Below are 23,448 nucleotides of genomic sequence, written 5' to 3'. Positions count from 1 at the left end.
GGTCTTATAAGAGACCAAAATTAGTCACCAAGTGAAATATACATCTTACATGTGACATAGTGTGTTTTATTGAAATAATTTCTTAAACTTGGTATGAGGGGTGTTCAAGAAGTAGTGCAATACATTTTTTTTTCCTCGGCCAATGAAAAAATGCAGAATTTGCTGTGGGAAATTGTGGATATTTCCACTTCAGCACTTATAGTTTAATGAAGTTCAGATAGGTGGTGGCATTATACCTTCAAAGTGGTGTCTGTAATGGAGGTGGGTTCCAGGCAGAGAGTTGTTATTGAGTTTCTTTTGGCTGAGAATTGGAGCATCACAGATATTTGTAGCCTCTTGTAGAATCTTTTACGGAGACCTGGCAGTGAACAAAAGAACAGTGAGTTGTTGGGCGAGGCGCCTGTCATCATTGCAACCAGGTTGCACATACCTGTCCCTATCTCCCACATGGCGCATATCCACACACAGCTGTGACTCCTGCAAAGTTGGAACGTGCGGACACACTATTTGAGGTGATTAGTAGATCAGAAATAAACACCTTGCTGCAGAGCTGGACGTTTCTGTTGTTAGTGCTCACACCTCACACGCTTGTCCGCCAGTTGGGGTACTGAGTGGTGTGTGTCCGCTGGGCTCCACACCATCCAACAGAAGCCTTGCAGAGCAACAAAGCACCATCTGTATGGAATAGACTGTTTCCCTATGATAAAAATATGGTTCAGATTGTTGTTATTTTTAGTGTTTATAACAATCAACAAAATGTAGACTGGCAATGGCAAGGAAAGCGTTTCTGAAGAAGAAAAATTTATTAACATCAAGTATAGATTTAAGTGCCAGGAAGTCATTTCTGAAAGTATTTGTATGGAGTGTAGCCATGTATGGAAGTGAAACATGGACGATAAATAGTTTAGACAAGAAGAGAGTAGAAGCTTTCGAAATGTGGTCCTACAGGAGAATGCTGAATATTAGACGGGTAGATCACCTAACTAATAAGGAGGTACTGAATAGAAATTGGGAGAAGAGGAGTTTGTGGCACAACTTGACAAGAAGGAGGGACCGGTTGGTAGGACATGTTCTGAGGCATCAAGGGATCACCAATTTAGTATTGGAGGGCAGTGTGGAGGGTAAAAATCGTAGAGGGAGACCAAGAGATCAATACGTTAAGCAGATTCAGAAGGATGTAGGCTGCAGTAGGGACTGGGAGATGAAGAAGCTTGCATGGGATAGAGTAGCATGGAGAGCTGCATCAAAGCAGTCTCTGGACTCAAGACGATGACAACAACAACAACAACATTCAATTCTCATTTACAGTCAATATTCTCACAAAATAGCTATTATTTTTATCCAATTAAAGCTTAAAAATCATTTAACAGCAGGATTTGGCCACATGATCGAAAATGCTCTGCTACTGGTAGAAGCTCTGGTGACATCACAGACTAGGAGTAAGACAAAGATCTATGTGTGTTACAGAAGTATCGGCAGAAGTTACTAGGTCTTTACATGCTTTTTCTGCAAATGGTTTAGCTACTTAGTGATGGAAAATACATTTACAACTTTTAAGTAACAAAAGAAAGGAATTACATGAACGCTGATAGTGGGAATCTTATGAAAGTTGGCACATTTATGCTCCACTTATTTAAAGCAGCGATATGTGCAAAGATGGACTTTCTTTTCCCCGCTCCCTGCAACATCATTAAACTTGCTCAAAACTATGGAATCATGGAACTTTCTTGCAAATGGGTTAGTATCTTATATCTAGATTTTCGACTATCGATGATGAACTGCGACCCGAAGCACAAAAAAATTATTCTTGCAGAATGAAATTTTCACTCTGTAACAGAGTGTGCGCTGATATGAAACTTCCTGGCAGATCAAAACTGTGTGCCAGACTGAGATTCAACCTCAGGGCCTTTGCCTCTTGCTGGCAAGTGCTCTACCGACTGAGCTGCCCTACTGGCGGAATTAAAACTGTAAGGGCAGGTCGTGAGTTGTGCTTGGGTAGCTCAGTTGGTGGAGCACTGGCCCGCAAAAGCTAAAGCTCCCGAGTTCGAATCTCGGCCTGGCACACAGGTTTAATCTGCCAAGAGGTTTCCGAATTATTCTTGGCAAATCTTAGTGCTGATTTCCGCTCTACAAGACACTCAACAGATCGGCCGCCTGTAACATGCGCTAGGTGGCACAACATGTAGTGCGTGTGATGGGATAACAACACAGGTTCGAGTCGTGGAAGAGTCATGTATTTTTAAAAGTTTTACACAAAACAGCATCAGCAAGAACTCATAACAGTTGTTTCGATGATGGGATGTATTATACAGGGTGTATCAAAAAGAATGATCTGATATGGCACATCTATATTTCTGAAACTAATAAATATATACAATGAATTTTGTGTTTTGATGAAAGGGAAACTAAAAAAGGTCCTCCCCCCCCACTTCCCCCACCCACACCTTTCAATAGGTGTTCAATATGCACCCCTTGAGATGCACAGCATGTGTCAGTGTGTTTTCAAATTGTTCCCACACTGCAGAGAGCCTGTCTTGAGTTACAGCTTCCACAGCTGCTGTTATGCGATGTCTCAGTTCATGCATTGTTATTCATAATGGAGGCACATAGTCTTTTACAAATACACACAAGAAATAATCACATACAGTCAAGTCCTGTGATCTTGGAGCCAGTAACATAAGGCTGAAGCATTTGGTCCAATGTGACTGATCCATTGTTCAGTAATCATTTGATTTAAAAATTTCCACTCTTGCCAGTGTGGTGGTTCCCCATCCTGTTGTTAAATGAAGTCATTTGAGTCAGTCTCCAATTGTGGGAAAAGAAAGTTCCCAAGCATATCAAGACAGGTGCTTCCTTTAACAGTGTTCTCCGCAAAGAAAAATGGACCATATTCCTTTTCCCATGAAACTGCACAAAACGCATTAAATTTTGGAGAGTCTCTCTCATGCTGTACAACTTCACGTGGTTGTTCAGTATGCCATATTCTCACCACATGGTGATTCACTGTTCCATTTAAATGGAATGTTGGCGTGTCACTAAACAGTTAAGTGTGTAAGAGAACTGTCGTACTCCATCTTGCCAAGAACGAAATTACAGAACTCCACACGTTGTTGTTTCTTACCTTCACAAAGAGCTTGCACTAGCTGAATTTTGTGTGGTTTCATCTGTAAACGTTGATGCAACACACGCCAGATGGACATCAGTACCATGTTCAGTTGTCGTATGAAAGTCATGCTGAACGGTTATTACCGACCCGCACTGCACAAAGCATAGAACACAAAATGCTTTCTGTTGTCCTGATACCATTTTTACTTGAACTGAAGTAGGTGCACACTGCTGCTACCTAACGGGAACCATGTAAAACTCAAGAGTTTGCTCTTTCCAACAGTATGTTGTTCCCACACATGTCGCAAATAACAGAATTGGTTTTTTTTCCCCCAAATCGGATGATTCATTTTGGCACACCCTGTATATAGCTTCTCATTTAATCTTTGTGTGATAATGGACAACTAAGGATAAATGCATTTGCTTTGCTCACAAATGATTAACTTCCTTGGAAGGTCTTGCTAGTAGTGAACATACTGCCATACTTGCACAGTGTAACGAGGTGTAAGACTGTGAGGTTTTGTATGCATGAGATATAAAGCATTACAATAGAAATAGAAATGTGAGGGCTGTGCTGTTCGAGTGTAAACTAATGTCGGTGTCTGAAGCAGAGGTAACTTCATCGTATGTGTTGTTGTTGTTGTTGTTGTGGTCTTCAGTCCTGAGCCTGGTTTGATGCAGCTCTCCATGCTACTCTATCCTGTGCAAGCTTCATCATCTCCCAGTACCTACTGCAACCTACATCCTTCTGAATCTGCTTAGTGTATTGATCTCTTGGTCTCCCTCTACGATTTTTACCCTCCACGCTGCCCTCCAATGCTAAATTTGTGATCCCTTGATGCCTCAAAACATGTCCTACCAACCGATCCCTTCTTCTAGCCAAGTTGTGCCACAAACTTCTCTTCTCCCCAATCCTATTCAATACCTCCTCATTAGTTACGTGATCTACCCACCTTATCTTCAGCATTCTTCTGTAGCACCACATTTCGAAAGCTTCTATTCTCTTCTTATCCAAACTAGTTATCGTCCATGTCTCACTTCCATACATGGCTACACTCCATACAAATACTTTCAGAAACGACTTCCTGACACTTAAATCTATACTCGATGTTAACAAATTTCTCTTCTTCAGAAACGATTTCCTTGCCATTGCCAGTCTACATTTTATATCCTCTCTACTTCGACCATCATCGGTTATTTTACTCCCTAAATAGCAAAACTCCTTTACTACTTTAAGTGTCTCATTTCCTAATCTAATTCCCTCAGCATCACCCGACTTAATTAGATTACATTCCATTATCCTTGTTTTGCTTTTGTTGATGTTCATCTTATATCCTCCTTTCTAGACACTGTCCATTCCGTTCAACTGCTCTTCCAAGTCCTTTGCTGTCTCTGACAGAATTACAATGTCATCAGCGAACCTCAAAGTTTTTACTTCTTCTCCATGAATTTTAATACCTACTCCGAATTTTTCTTTTGTTTCCTTTACTGCTTGCTCAATATACAGATTGAATAACATCGGGGAGAGGCTACAACCCTGTCTCACTCCTTTCCCAACCACTACTTCCCTTTCATGCCCCTCGACTCTTATAACTGCCATCTGGTTTCTGTACAAATTGTAAATAGCCTTTCGCTCCCTGTATTTTACCCCTGCCACCTTCAGAATTTGAAAGAGAGTCTACCAGTCAACATTGTCAAAAGCTTTCTCTAAGTCTACGAATGCTAGAAACGTAGGTTTGCCTTTTCTTAATCTTTCTTCCAAGATAAGTCATAAGGTCAGTATTGCCTCACGTGTTCCAACATTTCTACGGAATCCAAACTGATCTTCCCCGAGGTCGGCTTCTACCAGTTTTTCCATTCGTCTGTAAAGAATTCGCGTTAGTGTTTTGCAGCTGTGACTTATTAAACTGATAGTTCGGTAATTTTCACATCTGTCAACACCTGCTTTCTTTGGGATTGGAATTATTATATTCTTCTTGAAGTCTGAGGGTATTTCGCCTGTCTCATACATCGTGCTCACCAGATGGTAGAGTTTTGTCATGACTGGCTCTTCCGAGGCCATCAGTAGTTCTAATGGAATGTTGTCTATTCCCGGGGCCTTGTTTCGACTCAGGTCTTTCAGTGCTCTGTCAAACTCTTCACGCAGTATCTTATCTCCCATTTCGTCTTCATCTACATCCTCTTCCACTTCCATAATATTGTCCTCAAGTACATCACCCTTGTATAAAGCCTCTATATACTCCTTCCACCTTTCTGCCTTCTCTTCTTTGTTTAGAACTGGGTTGCCATCTGAGCTCTTGATATTCATCATCGTATGTAAGATGATAAAATTTCAGAAACTTAAACCGTAAGGGTCCAAACTGGACAGTACAAAGATAAAAAAAATTGTTTCTAATAAAAGTAAAAATTTGTGGCCACGTTAACTAGGAAATATCTTTTCGAACATTGTGTGTGTGGATAACTATTGCAAACGTGAGCGCATTCAAAGCCCCCCCTCCCAGAATGCAATAATTCTCTGCTTCTAATTGGTGTGATGAAATTTTGTATTTGTGGTTTGGTTTTCATGTAAAAGGAGTTTCAATTGGTTTTACAAGCAAGTTAAAATATTTTTGCTGTCTGGATTCAGACCAGCAACCTACAGATATCATCTGTTATTAGATAGTCCATTGCTCTACCAACCGAGCTACCAAATGATGTGCAAGGAAGTGGATGTAACAATAATTTTTGCTAAGAATTTAGTGTCATTTAATGATGCTATCCTTTATTGCAACTTTTTTTTCCCCATCTTCTTATTCTTTGGAGCAGTCGAAAACACTTTTTGAAGAGATTTTATGGACGTATTTGTACAATGTGGTAGTACATGCCATTTGTAATCCATTTTTCAAAACTTAAAGTACAGAACAAGACATCACTGTGAACTAGCTTTATGACGGTAGGGGCAGTGAGCTAGGCAGTGACATCACAGGCATCACATGACTTGAATGGAGCGTTTTAGTTGCTTTCACATTATTTGAATTTCATTTCCATTTTTATAAAATAATACTGAAATTCGGGAGGGGGGACAAAGCATGTTGTGAACATAAAATGACAAAAAACTTCCTGGCAGATTAAAACTGTGTTCTGGACTGAGACTCGAACTCGGGACCTTTGCCTTTTGCAGGCAAGTGCTCTACCAACTGAGCTACCCAAGCATGACTCACAACCCGTCCTCACAGCTTCAATTCTGCCAGAAGTTTGGAAAGTAGGAAACGAGGTACTGCCAGAATTGAAGCTGTGAGGACGGGTTGTGAGTCGCGCTTGGCTAGCTTAGTTGGTGGAGCACTTGCCTACGAAAGACAAAGGTCCCGAGTTCGAGTCTCGGTCCGGAACACAGTTTTAATCTGCCAGGAAGTTTCATATCAGCGCACTCTCTGCTGCAGAGTGAAAATCTCATTCTGATAAAATGACATAATTAACCATTTAAGACAATTTCCTTAAAACAGTCAAATGCTCAATTGCTTGCATGTTACGAGGCTGATCATGACAATTTTTTGTTGAACACAGTCATAGGCGATGAAACATGGGTTCATTACTTCAAATTTGAAACAAAACGGCAACCTATGGACTGGTGCCACAGCATGTCTTCTACGAAGAAAAAGTTAATGCATCCTCAACCAGTGAAGTCATGGTGACCGTCCTCTTCATTTTCGAGAAAAAGCAACCAAACTTCTCCATTTCCGTGAGAACCTAAGGCTTAACCCTTTCATGGATAAAATTCATTTTTTACAGATTTTTAAAATATTAAGGTGATAACAGTTTCTTTTCAGTCCCATTATTATATTTTCACCACCAAAATATCCTTTAAGTTCTCCATTTTTTCACAACAGGAAGTGGGACACACATGTCCCATGAACCAACGCAAGATACCTTTTCTGCTGACTGACTGATTTTGTAATTTTATTTTTTTTTTAGCCATAAACAGGATTTTGCGGATAATAAAATAACTACAAATTATACATGCATGTAATCTTTTTATTTGTGTAGAGCCAGTGTAAAAAATATTCATTACATTTCAGTTTTCATGATACATGATCAATACTTACAAAACTTTACATGCCATGAAACTTGGAAAAACATGGTGTGGCACAGAGTGGTACACCACAAGCAGTGCAAACAACTTTTGTTCTCTTCTCTTTAGAGTTTGTGCTGCAGAATCTGCATCGCTTCCTAATGCCACCGTCTTTCGGTACACGGTTGCCTACGTTCACGAGCCGGACGTCATCTGGCACACTAGAGACTCCTCTCTTTGCTGGGAAGAAAGTGGGCATTGATCCCCTCTTTTTCCTGGATGAATACCCATTAATCAATTGTCTTGCTAATCTTTACAAATAATGTCTGCTGGGACACATGTGTCCTACTAATTTTATTTCGATTATAAGATAGTGCAGTCGCTGAGAAGTACATTCCACACTGTATTTGTAGTAAAAAAATGATTATTAAGTTAATAATAAGGTGAATTACTTACTTCAGACATCGCTGGAAAGTGAGAAATGATGAACACTGAAGAATGCCACAAATAAGTGGCGTTGCAGCGGCCGTATATACACGCCAGTCAACAAAAGTTGTCACCACTTCTCTATTGCCTTTGCAGTGCAGTCCCGATTTTTTTCCTTGGGTTCAGTACAGGCGTCCTTAGATGGCAGCACCGTGCAGAGCTGGGTAACATATATCCCGACACTCGAACTGGCGCTCAAAGTTAGTGGGACATATATGACCCATCAACCACGAAAGGGTTAACACAGTCTGCACACCCAAGAGGAGCTCACAAAACTTTCTTGGACTGATTTTCTTCATCCTCCCTACAAGCTGGATCTTGCACCTTCCAACTTCCACCTGTTTGGCGCAACGAAGGTTGCACACCGCAGGAAGCAGTACGTGGACGATGGGGAGGGTTGGGAGCTTATTGATGTGATAAGTCATTGGCTTCCACGTGGACCAGTAGACTGGTAACGTGCAGGCATACAGGCCCTTCCAGTTGGGTGATGTAAGGTCATCGCATTGAATGGACATTATGTTGAAAAATAGGATTGTGTAGCCAAAAGAGTGGGAAATAGTATAGTGTACTGGAATCCTGAATAAAACCAACTTTTCAGAAAAAAATGTGTTGTATTACTTATTGAACACCCCTCATATATGTCCCCCTGAACTTTAGTTAAGGTTTCCATTATGTAGTTTCATCTTTCAATTTCTTTCAGGTTCTCGAAGACCTGCTACCAGTTACGGAATGGACTAACAACATTAAAAATGAGCCAGAATTAACAATTGATGAGGATGAAATGGAGAATAATGTAAGTATGCATTCCGTAGCATCTCTTGCAGAGTAAGGATCTGAGACTTTGTACTACGTATTATATTCTGACTGTGAGCTTTCCCCATATAAGACTGTGGCTAATGTTAATGACACAAAAATTCCAAGAGAATTAAGTTCACTACACCGGCTAGTAGTCCTGATCCTGTCAGTTATCTTCAAATACATTAAAGAAAGAAATATTGTTACTCTCCATTGTAGTATATAGTTCCCAATGACTCTCAGGAGAAACACATAGTCAGCAAACTGAGCCACCATTCGAGTCATCAGTTTGAAAACTAACTTTATGCAGCTCTCCATATCTGTCTATCTCATCCTGGTCTTTTCATATTTGTGTAAATCCTTCATTCTATATCCACTTGAACCTGTTTGCTGTAATCAAGATTTGTTGTTCGTTTACAATTTTTACCCCCACACTTTTCTCCATTACCAAATTAATGATACCTTGATGCATCACGGTGTTTTGTATCACCCTATCCCTCTTAGTCAAATCGTGTGAGACAGATGTTTCTGCCAGAGAGGGATTCAGTGCCTATTCACTAATTACTGTGTGCACCCATATGCCCTAGCCACGGCATTATGACAATATAATGAAAAAGTTAGTTACTACTCACCATATGGCAGAGATGTTGAGTCGCAGATAGGCACAACAAAAAGACTTCCGAAAAGGCCTTCATCAGAATTAGACAAAAAAAAACACACACACACACACACACACACACACACACACACACACACACACACACACACACACACACAAAACCTCCACTTCAACAGTTGCCACCCATTCCACCCATTCCATTTTCCATTCTGAGAAATCCCTTCCATATAGCCTAGTTACCCGTGGCCTTCACATCTGTAGTGGTAATAAGTGCCTCCCAAAATACACTGAAGTAGGCCTTCACGGATCATAATTACCCTCGCAACCTTGTACAGAAACAGATCTCCAGTGCCTTATGTCTCAAGTCCCACCATCTGGCCACAGAGGCGCATTCTGCTTGAGGCTCGATACCACCGAGGACTGGAGCAACCGAATCACATACTCTGCCAAAGTTTCGACTACCTCTCATTGTGTCCTGAAATGAGAAATATCCTATCCACTATCCATCCCACCCCTCCCACTGTGGTATTCCACTTCCCACTGAACCTGCACAATATCCTCATCTGTTCCTACATAATCCATACTCCAAACCCATTACCTCATGGCTCATATCCCTGTAATAGACCTAGATGGGAGATCTCTCTCATACTCCAGTCCACTCACAAGCATCACTCATCTCATCAAAGGCAGAAACCAGACCTGAACTACAAGCTAAGCTGCAACCACTGTGCCGTCCTGTTCTTGCACATGATAGCCGACAAGCTGTATGTCCGCAAGAATGGCCGCCGACAGCCAGTGGCCGAGAAACAGCTGGGACATCCAGTTGTTGAGCAAGCTACCCAACACAGCATTCTTCATTTCAATGACTGCTTCACAGCCTGTGCCATCCAGATCCTTTCTACCAACACCAGCTTTTCTGAATTCCACATGTGGGAACTCTCCCTGCAATATATCCTACATTCCCACAACTGTCCTGGCCTCAACCTTAGTCATTGGCCTTCATCCACCCATCCCCTTCAGAGTTCCCACTCCAGCACTACACAGCTTTCTATTTCAATTCCAACTACGCTCCCCAGTTGCTCGCAGTTTGGTCTCAGCACCAAGATACAGTGGTTTTTATTGTGTGTGTGTGTGTGTGTGTGTGTGTGTGTGTGTGTGTGTGTGTGTGTGTGTGTGTGTTTTGTATAATTCTGAAGAAGGCCATACTTGTTTGACAGTCTTTTTGTTGTGTCTGTCTGCGACTCAGCATCTCCACTGTATGGTGAGTAGTGATCTATCCCTTTCACAAAATTATAATCATCCCATACCGGACTTTCAATTATTTAACATTTGGCATTCTTACATAACACAACAGTTCAGAAGCTTTTATTCTCATGTTATCTGTACTGATTATCATCCTTGTTTTATTTCCATATGAGGTATTGCTGAAGGAAAAAAAAAAACTTTCCGGAAGGACTACCCAACATTTAATTTTCTCATGTAAGCTTATCTTAAAATTGCCAGTCTGCATTTCATATCCAATACATTCCTCCTGTCATCAGTTAGTGTACGGAACAAATACCAAATCTCAGCCACTTCCCTGTTCACACATGCTAATATAATTTTTCCGACATCTTCACACTTAATTTGGCTGCACTCACAAGAAACCCCTTGAATACGAGGTCGCAAGTTCCATCTTTAGTAGAGCTCATTTGACTTGTGTTAACAGTTATGACAAGAAAAATATTAGCTGCTAATGACTCACAATGTGCATCAGGAGAGTAACATAAAATGAGTGTCTGCGATGTGCAGAGACCAACCTTCTGTGGGATGTAAAAAAATCTGTTAAAAAATTCTTGCACTTTGTCCACAAAATTTTTCTGTGCTTACCTTTTACTTATTGTGCATGGTTTCCTTCAAAATTCTCTACTCCACAATTGATACACTGCTTCCAAAACCGTTTCCACCTCCGGAAACAGTCTTGTTACGCCTCTTGCTGGTTGCGCGAAGCGCCGTCTGTGAATGTTCTTTTCTCTCGCCTATCATTGCAAATCTTTGTCCTTTCAACAGGATTTTCAACTTTGGAAATAAAAAAAGTCTGCAGGGACCAGGTCTGGAGATTGGAGAGCATGAGGCAGCACAGTGATTTTATTTTTTGTGCAATAGTCGTGCACCAATAGGGATGAATGTGCAGTTATGTTATGATGCAAGAGCCATGAAAAGTGTCACCACATTACAGGCCATTTCCTTCTCACATTTTCTCACAGGTGTTGCAACACATCCCAATAGTACCATTAACAGTTTGTCGCTCTGGCCCAAATTCATGATGAACTAATCCTTAAAAGTCAAAGAAAACTTATCAGCATGGTTTTGACATTTGACTCGACTTGACGAGCTTTTTTTAGTCTTGGAGAACCTGTGTCGACCCATGAAGAAGATTGAACCTTTGTCTCAACATCCTAATCATAGACCCATGCCTCATCACCAGTTATGATTCTCTTAAAGAACATCTCATTCTCATTTGTGAATTCCAAAAACTCTCACAGATTGCGAGGCTAAGTTCTTTCTGGCCTCGACTCACGAGCCTTGGGACGAACTTGGGGGCAACACGATGCATTCAAAGATGCTATCAGGATTTCATGACATAATCCAACTAAAATGTTACATTCTTCTGCAATCTCTTTGCCAGTTAGGCTTCAAATGGCACTCACAACTTCGTTGATGTTCCTGACATGAGCTTCATCGGTAGATGTTAAAGGGCACCCTGAAAGAAAATCATGTTTAATTTCCGTCGGGCCATTTTTAAACCATGTGAACCATTCATAAAGGTTTTCTTGAGTTTCACACAAAATTTAAAGCAGGTGTGTTGCTCCTTTAACTCTTCCATCTCGGAATTCACAAACTGTGCAACACAACGTTCTACTCAATACACCACTGAAAAATAACTAAGAGACATACAAAAATGAAACTTCTGACAGTTACATATTAAACACAGGCATATGAGGTGCAACAATAAAGTAATGAGACTGATTTTCTTTGCAGGATGTGGAAACCCAGCAGGCTTGCGTAGGCACAATATCTTTGACCTTGGTCTATAAGCTGCTTCTAGTCCAAGCAGCACATCGATGCAACTGCTCAGTCGTGAGTTGTGCTGTAATAAGTTAACACGTGTTTGTGTCTCTTGTAACGGAAATTGAACCGCATAATATTGCGCGACAGTATGCCATTTCCTTTTGTGTTAAATTGGGTGAAAACGTGACAACTTACGGTAAGCTTCAGAAGGCTTTTGGAGAAGAGGTTATGTCAAGTGGTCAAGTTTTTCGTTGGCATAAAATGTTTAGTGAAGGCAGAATGAATGTTGAAGATGAAGACCGCTGTGGACGACCATCGACCTCACAGACGGATGTCAACTTGGCCAGGGTGCATGAACTCGTATGATCTGATCAAAGATTATCTGTGAAAATGATTTCAGAAGAACTGAACATCAATCAAGAACCAGTTTGTCTAATAATAACTGAGGATTATGATATGAGAAAGATTTGTGCAAAAATGGCCCCCAAAAATCTCACACCAGAACAGCGAGAAACACGGAAAAATGTGGCAGCCGATCTGTTAGAGCAAACGGAAATCAATCCAGGATTGTTGAGCCGTATTAACACTGGTGATGAATGTTGGTTTTTTTCAGTACGATTCAGAGACAAAATGCCAAAGTTCGCAATGATGCTGAAAGGGATCACCCAGACCAAAAAAAGCTCGCATTTCAAAGTCAAAGGTGAAATGCATGCTTTTGTGCTTCTTTGATTCCAAGGGAATTGTTCATAAAGTGTGGGTGCCTCCTGGAAAAACAATTAATCAATGTTGCTACAAAGAAATTTTGTAGAAGAGTTCGTGTCTGTGTCAACATTGCTGATAATTGGATTGTGCATCATGATAATGCACCATCCCATATTGCTCCGTCAGTATGGAAATTTTTAACTTTAAAATAAATTTCAGTACTACCACAGCCACTTTATTGCTCCATGCGACTTTTTTCTATTTCCAAGAGTCAAAATGGCGATCAAGAGACACCATTTTCAAGCGTCACAAGATGTCCAAAAAGCTGTGTCGAGGCTCTTGGACGATATTAAAGAAGGTGAGTTCCAGAAATGTTACCATCAATGGCAGAAGCACTGCTAAAAGTTTGTGCAATTAGAAGGGAACTACTTTGAAGGAGACAACACTAAACTTGACTAAAACGGTAAGCAACATTTTTTTTCACATCAGTCTCATTACTTTATTGTCGCACCTCATATGCAGGGATGCCAACTGCATTTTGCTCCAACACACCATTGGTGCGAAATTACGAATGTTCTGGAGTTTTTCAAACAGATCTTCTATGTATTACACTTCACAAAATGGACATCATCGACAATCAAGAAATGTCTAAAACAAACCATGTCTAAAACAAACCATCATGAACACTGAATGAAAAACAGGATCCCACAGTGATCACAAACGTTTGCACCATCAAAATCGAAGGCAAACTGCCTGGGAGTTACAAACTATGCAGGACTTTCAGTTATGTATCCACTCTTAAAGAATGCATGTAGAATCTTATTGGTGTAATGGGGTGATGAGAACTGATGGAATCCAACTGAATGGCAAACAGTCTGTCGTGGAACTTATTGTGAAACTGGCTATCCTTTAAGGAGCAGCTGCAGATAGTGTAATAATGTTTCATAGGCATGGAAAAAACAAACATCTAGAGGCTGAATTTGTCCAGTGGTTCCAAGTGATATGAATTGTAAAGTCACACACTTTTCAGGAGGGACAGTTTGCTCTGAAGGAATATGATTTTTATACACTGACTAGTAATCAAGCTATTGGTCAAAAGCAGTGTTCATACCATAATTGTAGTTCTATTATGCCCATTTTCCAACTGTTGCTTGCAGTGATATAAATATTTCCTATTGCCCTTGCAAGATCACACACATGTGAAAGAATTGGAGGGGTTAGAGCACCTTGAGCTTCTTGCAGCTCAATAAATAACTTTCCAGTTGAGTTACCATCCAGATTAACAATCAACGTAATTGTATGTGAATCCATGGAAGCATTGCTGTTAATTATCTTGATACAACTCTCTTGGTACTACTAATTTCCAGGGTTCCATTCGTATGCGTTGCCTCTTCAAATCCCAATTTGTTGAAGCTGAAAACAAATTCTATCCTAAACGCTGAGATAAATTTCATTATCTCATCTACAAATTTTCAGGCCGATTGTTCAGTCTGCTGTGCATCCTCAAGTTGACGCTTTGTTTGAAATTTCATTACCTTGTCTTTCAATTCTGTAGCAGTGTTTGAATTTATGTAACCATCCACTGCTTCCCTCAAAATCACTGTTATCTATGTTGTGCACAATTTGATGTGCACAACATAGTAGATCACTATTGTGCTCATTATGTAAATTGTATCGAGCATTCTTGAAACACGCAAACACCAGTTTTTGTAACAAGTGCGTCCTGCCCTCCCTTGAATATCTGCAGTTTTTCTTACGCACTACATGATCGTATTGCTGCAGACTTATTCTGTGCCGTAGTAAAACATACAATTATGAACATATTGTTTTTTTATGATGCTGCGGACAGTCTTCCATGTACGTACTTACGTTTAGTACCTGCTCCATAGACAGTGACTGTCCTTTATTACATTTCACTGGAGATGGGATTTGTGGCTTTGTGTCTGAGAAGGATTATGAATTATATGGCTCGACACCTGTTCCAGTATCGCATACACTTGTTAAGCACGTATCGTCGTCATTGTACTCCTCGTGTACATTGTCTGCAGAGTCGAGCATATACAACACTGCACATTCCACTGACTCATCTTGCAAAAATGCTAGTATTTCATCTGCTATTTCTTTCTTGCTCTGCAAAATTCTGTGGGTCCATTTCTGACGAAACAGTTGTTGTAGGTGCAATGTTTGCTTTGTTTATTGTCACCAATGCTCTGCTTTGCATCAACACCACTACCACTGCAGCGCTGTTGTTAGATACTCATCGAGTTAGCAGTTATACTACATTCTGTAGCCTCAAGCTGTGCTCACCATTGGATAACTGTAGTCCCACCCCCCTGTTGCCATTAGCAACCAATATTATGGTTGCATGATTGACAATAAGCCGGCTGTCAAATGCTGTGAACATCATTGACCTACTGCAGTCTTGCACACAAGTGGTACTTTATCAGTTACCCTTGTTTTACTGTAGTGCGAGTTCATCTGGTAATCTTTTCTCAAAACACTATCCATTACTTCTCTCTGAACTTCAGATCCTCTCCTGTTGCTTAATTTGAGCCTTTAATTTTTTTGAAGGATTTTGGTCAACCGTCATCTTCGGAATGGACTTATAACATTAAAAACGAGACAGAAGCAGCACTTGAAGTGGATCGTGATGAGAATACTGTAAGTGTTCATTTCTTAGTGTCACACATGAAGTGAGTGCAGGTTTATTGATTATTTTGGTATATTAAACTTATGTTAGCATATTCATTGGTGATTCAAAAGTCTTGGCCCATGGGACAAAGTCATAATTAGTGCAGGTAGCAACAATACAAAGAGAGGAATGCGTGCTACAGATCTACTTTAATTGTAGAAACAAAATGTTACATCATCAGTCACTGATGGCCTCAGAGTTAACAGCACAATGATACTGCCATCCCCGGTGAGATGTGCGCCCATACCTCTAATGCTAAAGGTGTTGAAAGGGACCACCATCCTGCACATGACACATCTGAACATGGCAACAGACACTGTAGGACACTTGGCTGTATCGCTGCTGTTGGTATTTCTGTACAGGCTACTGTGATATTTTCCTCTAGGTCAGTTAATATACCTCTACTGCTAAAGGTGTTGAAAGGGACCACCATCCTGCAAATGACACATCTGAACATGGCAACAGACACTGTAGGACACTTGGCTGTATCGCTGCTGTTGGTATTTCTGTACAGGCTACTGTGATATTTTCCTCTAGGTCAGTTAATATACCTCTACTGCTAAAGGTGTTGAAAGGGACCACCATCCTGCACATGACACATCTGAACATGGCAACAGACACTGTAGGACACTTGGCTGTATCGCTGCTGTTGGTATTTCTGTACAGGCTACTGTGATATTTTCCTCTAGGTCAGTTAATGTTCTTAGAATGTTGGTATACAATGTGGATTTGAGGTGCTCCCAAAGGAAAAAGTCCAGAAGTGTCAGATCCGGCGACCGAGGTGGCTGTTCCAGTGGACTCCCATCTACCAATCCAATGCCCAGGAAGAACCTCATGCAAGAGTCAGGGGATGCTCTCGACTAGTGTTGATGCGCCATCCTACTGGAAAAAAACTTACCTCTATTAGAGAGGCAGAGCATCTCAATTGCGTAGTAATGTTCTCTCAAGATGACGCCTGTAACATGCAACATTGAATGTGCTGTTAAAATGTGTGGGACCAATGAGGACTTTGTCCCTCACCATGCATTTAACCCTCGCACAGTATCAGGTCTGGAGAAACTTATCATGTGTGTGGTGTCTCTTTTTGACCTCAAAGGGATTCTAACAACTATACGGCGATCAAATGTAAAATATTTTCGCAAAATAGCAATGACTTATTGTGAGCTCATGCACATTGTTGAAATTAAAACTCCATTGTTGCATGCTATAATTAAGTTGTGTGTAAGTTGTAATTATGTACTAGCTATGTTTGCAATATGAAAGTGTAGGTGTTTTATTTTTGTTTGTATGCACACGATCACTCTGTAATTCACGATTAAGTGCCTGGCAGGGTTCATTGACTCACCCTCAGGCTATTTCTGCATTGTTCCACTCTCTAACACCACATGGGAAAAATGAATGAAATCTTTTTGTGCGAGCTCTAATTTCTCTTATTTTATTATAATGATCGTTTCTCCTTACGTAGGTGGCTGTCAACAAAATATTTTCGCACTCTTGAGGAGAAGATAGGTGATTGAAACTTCATAACAATGGAAAACAACTTTGTTTTAATGATTGCCCCCCCCCCCCCCCCCAATTCATGTCTCAAATCAGTGGTGCTCTCTCCCCTATTTCACAATAGTATAAGGGGCATTCAAATGAAAGCGGTCACTAGTGTAAAGTAATGGTAACGATTTTATTAACTCAAAAATGTAGTTATACACACTACACTCACTCAAAAATAGTCACCAAAACTGTTGGCACATTTATCCCATTGCGACACTAGCCAGTCGATTTCTTCCTTGAAGAAGCCAGTAGGCTGCTGTCGGATCCAGGCCTGGACCCAGTCACACACTTCGTCATCCATTGCGAATTGATGTCCACGAGTAGGTTGTTTTAAGAGGTCCAAACACATGAAAGTCACACGGTGAAAGGTCGGGACTGTACGGTGAATGTTCCAGCATTTCCCACCGAAACTGCCGCAATGTCATCTTCACCACATTGGTCGTGTGTGGGCAGGTATTATCATTGTGCCGGAGGGTAACGCTACTGGACAACATGCCTCGGCACTTCGACTTCATGGCTCGTCTAAGATCAGTAAACTGGCTTGATAAAGCTGGGCATTGATGGTGGTTCCCCGTTCCAGGAACTCGACAAGCAGTGGGCCTGTGTGGTCAAAAAAAGCACATCATGACCTTACCAGAACCTGTGTGCATGACCTTTGATTTCTTTGGACGTGGTGTAGTCACATGTTTCCACTGCTTGCTCTGACACCTGCTTTCCATTTCAAAATGGTTACACCATGTTTCATCACCTGTGACAGTACACAACAGAAAGTCATCTTTCTCCTCATGATAACATTTCAGATGACTCAAAGACAGCGCCATTTGAGTATTACGCTGTTTGGTGGTCAGTCGGTGGCGAACCCATTGTGCACAGATTTTTCAAAAGTTCAAGTGTTGATGCGTTATGGTGTGGGCGGTGCCCACGCTAATACCCAGTAATCGATGGATCTCGTGCACAGTGATTCTGAGGATGTCCGAGACTAAAGCATTCACTTCCGCAGCCATTTCCGGTGTGACGACATGAAGAGCAGTCCAGGACGAGCTTCATCTTTCAGTCACTTGTGCCCCTCAGGGAATCATTTGCGCCATTCCACAACACTTGAACGACTCAAACTGTACTCACTCTGCACAGCCTTCATCCGTCGATACCTTTCACAGCCTCCAACTCCCTCCGCCACCAAAAATCGAATCGCTCCTCATTGTCCCTGCTTACTCACCTGTATGTTTGATAGTGGACGATAACTTGGGTGCCCACCTTCTCTTCGGGGTGAAACCACACTGGCGCTGCGCAACATCAAACGGTGCGTGTGTGGTAGTCTCTCTCTACCATACTGGCAATTACGTGGTGCCTCCTTATGTATGAGGCAAAGGTAGACGCCCTGACCAGGTTTTATTTGAATGAACCTCATGTAAAACAAGCTGTCCTTCTTTGTACTTTTTAATATCCTCCGTCTATTCTATCTGATGCATATCCTACACAGCACAGCAATATTCCAGAAGAGGACGTGAAAGTGCAGTAGAGGATATGAAAGTGCAGTGCAGACAGTCTCTTTAGTAGAGCTGTTGCATTTTCTCTGTGTTCTGCCCATAGATCACAATTTTGGTTTTGCTTTACCCACAACATTGTTTTAGTGATCATTCCAACTTAAAGGCATTTGTTATTGTAATCCCTAAGTATTTAGTTGAATTTACAGATGTTAGATTTGCATGATTTATCGTGTAATCGAAATTTATCAGATTCCTTTTGGTGCTCACGTGGATGTCTTCACACTTCTCAATATTTAGAGTCAACTGGCACTTTTCGCAATGTACAGAGATCATGTCTCAATCATTTTACAATTTGTTTTGGTCATCTGATGACTTTGTAAGATGGTAAATGATAGCATCATATGCAGAAAATCTAAGAGGGCTACTCAGATTGTCTCCTAAATCGTTTGTGTGGATCGGGAACAGCAGAGGGCCCATAACGCTTCCTTCAGGAACTCCAGATATTACTTCTGTTTTACTTGATGACTTTCTGTCAGTCACTACTAATATGAAGTGCATTTTCACATACAAGGAATTGTGTTAGAAATGTACTTCTACTCGCTCTACATCTATGATGAACACTCATTGCACAACACTCTTATTCTGGCATGTTCTTAACAGATAGACTTGTGACACTTGTCACTTTGATTCACTTCCCAGTTTTCTGACCTTGGACAGGAATCACACCTTTTCAGAATTGGAACATCTGCATCCTGATTATCGTGTTGCTTGCCCTTTAGAAGATCTCTGAAACCTGAAGAAATTATTGCTGAATGAATGTGTTGTGTTCTACATTGGGGGCACAAAATTTGTGAGGTTTGAGCAGTTCTTTTCCCAGTTCAGAGAGGAATTCTCTTCTCACATTTTTACCTCTCATATCATCTAAAAATTTATAGTGCAAGACATAAGTATTTGAGACATGCTGAATCAACTACATCAAAAAATGCAGCAAGTGCCCACCTTCTTGTTCCATATTTCACTGAGTAATGTCTAGACATTGTATCTCTCGTATCAACTCCTGGCTTTATCGAATTGTGCAACATTATTATTTCAGGTTTTTTGTGTTCATGCTCACTTACATGAAATGTTTGTGGAGTGGACAGCAAAATAACTGACTTGTTTTATATGAACACACAAGAAGCTAAAATGGTATTCTGTGTACCTAAACGTGGCCGATAAGGGAGATCTTTGTCTTGAGGGCAACATTTCTTTTTGTATCTCTTGTCCTTTGGTCCGAAGAGTTCCCGTAAGTGTCAGTTTCTTAGCAAGAGGTTCCTGTTCCAAATTAAAACTTATGAAAAGATTTAGTGATAATGTTCGTACCACTTCCCCTCAGTTGATCAACTAAATCATTTACCACTCATTATTTTCCTTCCTTCAGCAGATTTCCCCATATCTAGTTGTGAATTTATGAGATAACTGGTCTCACAGTCTACAGTAGCCCACACTTTTATCCCATACTTCACACATTTTGAAGGAATGTACACACAGAGTGGAGACTGTCCCCTGAAAGTACACAGGTGCTCATCAGCTGTAACATAACGCCTAGGGATATAAGACAAAATGCGCGTGTCAATGAACATTTCAGACACAGCCCATATGGGCCCAGCTTTTGATCCAGAAACATCATTTCTTTCTTCTCTTGTAAGTTCATCATCGAACTGGAGGCATGTGTAAATATCAAGAAATCTTGAAAATTATTGTGGCTCGAAAAATGGGTAAACTGCACTAATCTGACCAAAATTCACTCAAAGATTTTCCCACGTGTCTTATGTCTATTGTTAGAAGAACAAAGAATGCCTATAGTTTTGTAGAGTCAAGTTCAATCCGGTGTTGAAGATATGGGTGCAGAATTTTACTATCTTCTGGTTGATTATCGGTATACGTTGCTATTACACTCAGCATCTGATTGGTGATAAAAAATCTGCCTGTAATTGCTGTCTGAGGTGACATGGAATATGTGCAGTTTCACGTATTACATTCCTGGAAGCTTACTTGCACACATCAGGTGATACTGTTTTGGCCATTTCTGGATACATGGGTAGGCCCACAAGTTTCCTGAATACTATTATCTTCTTCACATTCATTCACGTCCACTTCATCTGCAATCTGTGTATCTTCCTTCCTCTGTCACATCTGCAGCAGCATTGGTCTCATCCTCATTTCCAGAAATTGATTCATTGTCACTGTCAGTTTTGTGTATATCTGCTAAAATATGCTTGAACCTGTAGCCCCTTTCAGAGCATATATATATATAATCTATTATGAATACAATGTAATACCATGCAATTCCTAACTGTGAATTTGTTCCAAAAGATCCAAACTAAAATGAAACCATACTGCAACTCTTCCAGAAGATATTAATGCCAAGTTAATCTCTGTACGATTAATAGTTCACGAGTTTGAGAGAGATGAATGAAATGTAAGATTACCCCTGTGTTCAGTGTGGGACGTGTCAACTTTCATCTGTTCCTGAGTGTGTGCCTACTGAAGTGTTGATACTAAAGTTATTCTCAACATTTGTGAGTGTCTGGGAATGTTCTTGACACAGAGCAGTAGACTGTACAAGACTCTGAAATACATCATTATACTCTGTCGAGAGGTATCTGTTTTTGTCCCATTGAATAATAGAAATATAAATGTTGGTTGAGAACGTGCATTGTTCCAAGTTTTCATTTTCATAATGAAGTTGAAATATAAGATTGAAAATCTCACATAGTATACATGAGGTATTTCCTGACCTCCCCATTGCAAAATTTTCAAATTATTCTACTGCAAACCACGATATAACCATAAATGTTATTCGATGTCATAATAAAGCATCCATAAAAACCAAAGCTGGAGGAGAAGCAGCCTACATCAGTAAGTAGTAGGGCACTGCAGTTTGTGGCCAGGAATTCACTGGGGTCAGCATCAGCACTTTATCTGTGGTGTCATTTAACAATTGAGACAGTTGTGTATGTCATATTTCACTGACAGCAGCATCAGCACTTACATATCTCCAAGGACTTAATGTGAACCACATGCCAAGGCCAAGGAGGGGAGGGGTAGGGAAGGGACGCCCCCGCCCCCTCCCTCGCTCTGCGCTCCAGCAATTTGCATAAAGTGCCCTGCGAGCGCGTGCTGTAGTTCGCAGATACTTTCATATCTCCGAGGCCATACCCGGTATACAGACACTGTGCACGTGTTACATTTTATGGTCAGCAGCATCAGTGCTTTGGTATCGTCTGGGAATCTAGGCACCGAACATCTGCTCCCAGCACCTTATCACCCGCCGATATTCTGACAGTGTCACACAAGTGCTGTTGCCCCAAACACCATGACGACATAGAAGTAGTATAGTGCTCAAAAATACCTCTTATACAGTATAACCCCACTTTTACGTTCCTGGAATTAACATTTTCCCGCCATTTACGACATTTTTTATCGGTCCCGTCAAATTTCCTACGCCCACAATGTTAATTTGCACCTGATTTTGTGTCAACATATTTACAATTCTCCCGTTATTTACGCATTACGAAAAAATGTTTATGGGGAAAAAAATTATGCTGGTGTGATGTTGGCCATTTAGTAGTGTTTACAAATATTACATGGTTAAGTTTCTTGACAACGGGGCACTCAACTAAGCGGATTTGAACCAGTAAATGTATAAAAATTGGAACAATTCGAGCCGTATCTCCCGCTGCTGCCAAGCTCCAGTTGGTGTGGTGGCTGGTGGGAGCAACTAGGTTCGTTCGAATGAAGATATCGTGACCAATTGCAACATTTTCCAAACTGTCTCTACTGCACAAACGCAGTTTCGTGATATTTGTGATCATCGTAACAACTTTGTTGAACCGTATTTAGCATGTTTCAGCGTATGGTCACTTGGAGTGCTAGTTGATACCATCATTCACTTTTTGTTGCTCAAATGTTTTTAGTTTAAACACAGTCCTGGTTACGAATTTTATTCATGCTGAGCAAAACATGTTTTGAGACTTTATTCTCATTGTCAAGTGCAGTATTTCAGTATTTACCTATGTATTTTTTGTGATGTTACACAAACAAACAATGTGAGTGATAGTTTGCACACGCGCCTGTGTGTGTGTGTGTGTGTGTGTGTGTGTGTGTGTGTGTGTGTGAGTGAGATTTTCTACAAAACTGATGAGGCACAGTACCTGATAACCTCAAAAAGACTGAACATATATCATGCATAAAGTGCAAGAGGTTATCCTATACATAACTTTTACAGCATAAAACATTATTTCCCACATTTTTACATTTTCCCACATTTTACACAATTTTTTTGAAGTCCCTTGAAAAGTGTAAAAGCAGGGTTTCACTGTATTTATCAACCGTTTGAGGTCTCTGCTCTTAGTGAGTAACAAAATATGAGACTTTTTCAGTAGGGGAAAAATGATATTGCAACATAATCTGTGAAAAAGAAAAAAAGAAAATCCGTTAAGTCACTACATGGACAAAAGTGTGTGTTTAGTGATTGTGATGGAAGGTCATTGTATAGGATTATAATGAAGAATAGGAGGCTGACAGATGGAAATGTCACTGCAAAACTGAAAGCCACACTTGCGAAACCTGTCAGGACAAATAAATAAATAAATAAAAGGAGCTCCAGAAGCAGCAACAATGTATTGGCTGACTCTTGTAGGAATGTACACTCTCACACATTTAACAAGAAATGACACAGTGAGATCAGAGAGATTATAGTACAGCATCTGCCACTGGCGCAGGTTGGCAAGGCACGTTGTAGACAAGTACAGGGTGTTGCAAGAGGAATGAGCAGTATTAACGGATACAATGTGAACAGTCATTCAAAGCAAAAAAAAAAAAGAAAATCTAGTAAACATTGCCTCTAAAACGCACACCTTAAGAGCGACTCAAA

At 40.6% G+C, this 23,448-nt stretch overlaps 1 protein-coding gene across 1 annotated transcript in view; it reads left to right on the top strand.

Annotated features, from left to right (window-relative positions):
* Nucleotides 1–23,448, top strand: part of LOC126426522 (uncharacterized) — a 102,184-nt gene that overhangs the window by 49,724 nt on the left and 29,012 nt on the right. Inside the window, exon 7 of the mRNA XM_050088426.1 lies at nt 8,340–8,432. Within this exon, the coding sequence (XP_049944383.1) occupies nt 8,340–8,432 (93 nt within the window). The remainder of the gene's footprint in view (nt 1–8,339; nt 8,433–23,448) is intronic.

The sequence above is a fragment of the Schistocerca serialis genome, chromosome 11 (genome assembly GCF_023864345.2).
Source record: "Schistocerca serialis cubense isolate TAMUIC-IGC-003099 chromosome 11, iqSchSeri2.2, whole genome shotgun sequence".
Lineage (NCBI taxonomy): Eukaryota > Metazoa > Arthropoda > Insecta > Orthoptera > Acrididae > Schistocerca > Schistocerca serialis.
The sequence above is the reverse complement of the archived record's forward strand: the minus strand, read 5'-3'. Positions and strand labels throughout refer to the sequence as shown.